Raw genomic sequence first — 5,000 nt, 5'->3', positions numbered from 1 at the left:
TGCAAATAAACGAATTTTTGTTCTACGTCTCCGAGCTATATATCCCCGTTTAATTCTGGTCATTGAATAAATGAAACTTTGACGAATAACTAATTGATTGCCTTTCTTTCAGTTATTCTTTTCCCCCTTCCTAGTCTATTAATAACAAAACGTATTTTTCCAATGTATAAAATCAAAATTCCAATGGCTTTGGCTACTCTAACCTTCCCGACCACGATTTTTTTTTCTTTTTTTTTTTTTTTATTAGATATTTCACTGTGAAATAAGAAAGAAATAAGAAATTGTATTTTCCTAGGTATCAAAAATCTAGTAAATAAAAGAAATCAAAAAAGAAATAGTGGGTTCCTTCGTTTCTATGGTTACTTCTTAAACGGTGAGGTCTTCTCTATACACCGGAGCCTTTACTTTATACTTTAATTTAATATTTAATCAACTAATTAATGTTATTGGGAACTTGTATAGTTCACACGCTTTGGCTCTACCCATGAATTATCCAGTAATAGGTCTTTCACAATCAGATCTACCTATACAGTAACGGTATTTAATTATGAAAGTTTGCTGGGTAGCTGACCCTCTTAGTCCGTTCTTGCCAGATTGGGAACCTACCTAATCTTTATGTTTTATGCTTTTTAAATAAGATTTCCTCCGCTTAATGGATAACCATTTGTTACCAATGGAGAATTTCTTATCATCTTAAATTCAGGTGATTGGATTTACACCAACGGAAACCATAAACTTCATACACAATAGAGGGATATGATAGAGTTTTTTTTTTAATAATGAATGGAGTTCCTTTTTCCATCCTATCCCACTCACCGGTACTGATCATTGATACTGTAAAAGTCGTTTTCTTGCTTTTGTGCCAGCTCATGATCTAAACGAGTCGCACATACACCCTAGTACATGTTCCTCGACGCTGAGGGCACCCCCGAAGAGCGGGGGATTTCGTGACATTTCTGATTGGCTGTCTTGTATTTCTAATAAGTTGTTTAATAGTTGGCATGTTGAATCGTATACATAATATGATGGATTGGTTTAGATTGATCCTAACCGAATGATGATGAATTACTTCTATTTAATAGAATATTCAATTCGAAGATAAAATCTCAAATCACAGATTTGCGCGAAATCCATGTTATTTTCATTCAACCGCTACAAGATCAACAATTCCATAAGCTTGGGCTTCTGTTGCTGACATAAAAACATCTCTTTCCATATCTTCGGATACAACCCATAAGGGTTTGCCCGTTCTTTGTACATAAACCCTTGTGAGGGTTTCACGCAGTTTCAGCAGTTCTTCCGCTTCCAGGACAAATTCGCCTGTTTGCGCCTCATAATAACCACTAGCAGGTTGATGCATCATTACCCTGATGATATAACAAAATAAAAGCTTCCCCTATCTCGCATGATAAAGCAAAGAGAGAGGAAAGATAAAGAATAGAAAAAAGATAGAATTGAACAACCGTACAGGCATCTTTTGTGCATACGGCTCTACAAGAAAATTGACCCCCCTCCTTTCTATTGAAGAAAGAGAAAAATAGAATCTATTAGACTCAGATGGGTAAATGATCAAATTGCCATCCTTCCTTTCGGAGGAGTTAAAAAATACTATGATGGCTCCGTTGCTTTATATGTTTATTTTTTATTTTTTTGTCTGTGATTCAGCAATCCCAAAGTTTCTTTTTAATCCGATCAAATAAGGAAAAAATCTTTTTTTTTTTTTCGTACTCTTTCATAACATAAATATTGTTAAGAACTCTCCGGCATGAAAACAAAAAAGTTTGTGACGCTGAACTGAACTCCCGATAGATAAGAGCAAATCGGAAATACCCCTTATCTCATACTACTCTCTCGATACAGAATCTAATGTTTTGAAAAAAAAAACAATACAAAAATTTCTCATATCGAATTCGAAGTGCCATGCTATTATTACTTAGTATTCATATGGCGAAGGCATAGTCTTCTTTTTTCTCTCAAATAAAAACCTCATTGGCGCCAAGCGTGAGGGAATGCTAGACGTTTGGTAATTTCTCCTCCGACCAGGATAAAAGATCCCATTGAAGCGGCTAATCCCATGCATACTGTATGGACATCTGGTCGCACAAATTGCATAGTATCATAAATAGCGATCCCAGGTATTACCCAGCCCCCAGGAGAGTTTATAAACAAATACAGTTCTTTGGTCTCATCCTCGATACTGAGATATACCATAAGACCAATAAGTTGATTCGAAATCTCGCTATTAATCCCTTGGCCTAAAAAAAGTAATCTTTCTCGATAAAGTCGGTTGATTAGGGTAAAATTGTATCCCTTAGGAACCGTACATGCGCCTTTTGATGCATACGGTTCCAAAAAATTGTGAATCAATGTATAGATTCCAGTCCTCTTTCTTTTTTTCTAGAAAGGTTCTTTCTTACTTCTAATGAAAGGGCTTTTCTTCGATTTTTCAATAAAGACGAGTTTTGACTGCTTTTTTATATTTTCGATTTTCCATTAGAAAATTCTAAGTTATAAGAAAGGGTCATTAAACTTATCGAATTAACTTCTCATTGATGTATTCTTTCATCGAGATTGAATCCAAACCGCGATGGTATTTTCTTGTTCCTGAATGGGTCTGTTTCATCTTTTTAGGTTTATGCTCTACTCCGGGTAAAGATCCGCCCGATTTGGATTTGTACATATAGGACAAATGCTTCCATTACCATTTCTTTTTGTATTTCTTTTTTTTTTTTTCAATTCATTTTATACAAGTATTTATTAGAGTTGAGATAACTTTGCTTGACAATTAGGATCTCTTTACAAAGAAAAAATATGAATAGCAATCATAGATATCTTACCAATCCAATTGGGTTTTTTCTAAACGGAGCCTGGATACTTCATTTTTTTAGTCCAACCAAGCCAACCATAAATTATTCTAATTGAATTATTCTAATTGATAATAGTAATATGAATCCCCTCAAAAATGGATCTAATTGCACTTCACGCTCCAAATTTTTGATGATTCAATTTATCTTTCTTGGGCGAAACGGGGGATATCTCGATCGGGGGAGAGAACGGGGAAATACCATATGACCCAATATATCTGACAAGTCGCACTATACGTCAACCCAAGATGCATCTTCCTCTCCAGGACTTCGGAAAGGAACTTTTGGAACACCAATAGGCATTAAATGAAAGAAAGAACTAAATACTATATTTCACTTTGAGGTGGAAACGTAACAATTTTTTTTTTTATTGTCTTTATAATATTCATATTGGTTTTTATCGTATTTATTTTATCCATAGATTCTCAAAATTCATAAAGAAAGACAGAATGAATAAACTCAAATTATTACGAATAGGTCTTTCTAATGATAAATAAGTATGGACTCATTCGCTCATAGAAAATGGGATCAACTCCCCCATTGCGTATTGGTACTTATCGAGTATAGAATAAATCTGCTTCTCTTTGTTCCTACGAACAGAATTGTTCCATTATTACCAACAGAATAGAACACCCTTGTTCGGAAATAATCGACTGAACAAGAGTGGTCCATAGGATAGTCATATTATAGTCTTTTCCAATGCAATAAAGTTACGTAGTGTCCATTTATCTTTGATATAAGGGGTATTTCCATGGGTTTGCCTTGGTATCGTGTTCATACCGTTGTATTGAATGATCCCGGTCGGTTGCTTTCTGTTCATATAATGCATACAGCTCTGGTTGCTGGTTGGGCCGGTCCTCACGCTTGGCGCCAATGAGGTTTTTATTTGAGAGAAAAAAGAAGACTATGCCTCTCGCCATATGAATACTAAGTAATAATAGCATGGACTTCGAATTCGATATGAGAAATTTTTGTTTTGTTTTTTTTTTCAAAACATTAGATTCTGTATCCGAGAGAGTAGTATGAGATAAGGGGTATTTCCGATTTGCTCTTATCTATCGGGAGTTCCAGTTCAGCGTCACAAACTTTTTTGTTTTCATGCCGGAGAGTTCTTAACAATATTTATGTTATGAAAGAGTACGAAAAAAAAAAAAAGATTTTTTCCTTATTTGATCGGATTAAAAAGAAACTTTGGGATTGCTGAATCACAGACAAAAAAATAAAAAATAAACATATAAAGCAACGGAGCCATCATAGTATTTTTTAACTCCTCCGAAAGGAAGGATGGCAATTTGATCATTTACCCATCTGAGTCTAATAGATTCTATTTTTCTCTTTCTTCAATAGAAAGGAGGGGGGTCAATTTTCTTGTAGAGCCGTATGCACAAAAGATGCCTGTACGGTTGTTCAATTCTATCTTTTTTCTATTCTTTATCTTTCCTCTCTCTTTGCTTTATCATGCGAGATAGGGGAAGCTTTTATTTTGTTATATCATCAGGGTAATGATGCATCAACCTGCTAGTGGTTATTATGAGGCGCAAACAGGCGAATTTGTCCTGGAAGCGGAAGAACTGCTGAAACTGCGTGAAACCCTCACAAGGGTTTATGTACAAAGAACGGGCAAACCCTTATGGGTTGTATCCGAAGATATGGAAAGAGATGTTTTTATGTCAGCAACAGAAGCCCAAGCTTATGGAATTGTTGATCTTGTAGCGGTTGAATGAAAATAACATGGATTTCGCGCAAATCTGTGATTTGAGATTTTATCTTCGAATTGAATATTCTATTAAATAGAAGTAATTCATCATCATTCGGTTAGGATCAATCTAAACCAATCCATCATATTATGTATACGATTCAACATGCCAACTATTAAACAACTTATTAGAAATACAAGACAGCCAATCAGAAATGTCACGAAATCCCCCGCTCTTCGGGGTGCCCTCAGCGTCGAGGAACATGTACTAGGGTGTATGTGCGACTCGTTTAGATCATGAGCTGGCACAAAAGCAAGAAAACGACTTTTACAGTATCAATGATCAGTACCGGTGAGTGGGATAGGATGGAAAAAGGAACTCCATTCATTATTAAAAAAAAAACTCTATCATATCCCTCTATTGTGTATGAAGTTTATGG

The 5,000-nt window shown here is 35.3% G+C and overlaps 1 protein-coding gene across 1 annotated transcript; it reads right to left on the bottom strand.

Annotated features, from left to right (window-relative positions):
* Positions 1-910: 910 nt before the first annotated feature.
* LOC132033979 (ATP-dependent Clp protease proteolytic subunit) lies at positions 911-3,715 on the bottom strand. Its single transcript, XM_059424171.1, has 3 exons — positions 3,097-3,715; positions 1,996-2,290; positions 911-1,372 (listed from the first exon to the last, which is right to left on the bottom strand). Exons 1-3 carry the CDS (start codon positions 3,165-3,167, stop codon positions 1,142-1,144), a joined length of 597 nt encoding a protein of 198 aa, XP_059280154.1. The 5' UTR covers positions 3,168-3,715; the 3' UTR covers positions 911-1,141.
* Between the last annotated feature and the right edge of the window lie 1,285 nt (positions 3,716-5,000).

The sequence above is a fragment of the Lycium ferocissimum genome, chromosome 2 (genome assembly GCF_029784015.1).
Source record: "Lycium ferocissimum isolate CSIRO_LF1 chromosome 2, AGI_CSIRO_Lferr_CH_V1, whole genome shotgun sequence".
Taxonomy (NCBI): domain Eukaryota; kingdom Viridiplantae; phylum Streptophyta; class Magnoliopsida; order Solanales; family Solanaceae; genus Lycium; species Lycium ferocissimum.
This window is presented reverse-complemented; position numbering and strand designations above follow the sequence as displayed.

Coding starts and splice junctions, on each gene's coding strand:
- LOC132033979 (XM_059424171.1), bottom strand. CDS start 3,167: ATGCCTATTGGTGTTCCAAAAGTTCCTTTCCGAAGTCCTGGAGAGGAA. Junction 2,291..3,096: donor GCATCTTGGGTTGACGTATA/GTGCGACTTGTC, acceptor TTTTACCCTAAT/CAACCGACTTTATCGAGAAA. Junction 1,373..1,995: donor TAGCATTCCCTCACGCTTGG/CGCCAATGAGGT, acceptor TTTTGTTATATC/ATCAGGGTAATGATGCATCA.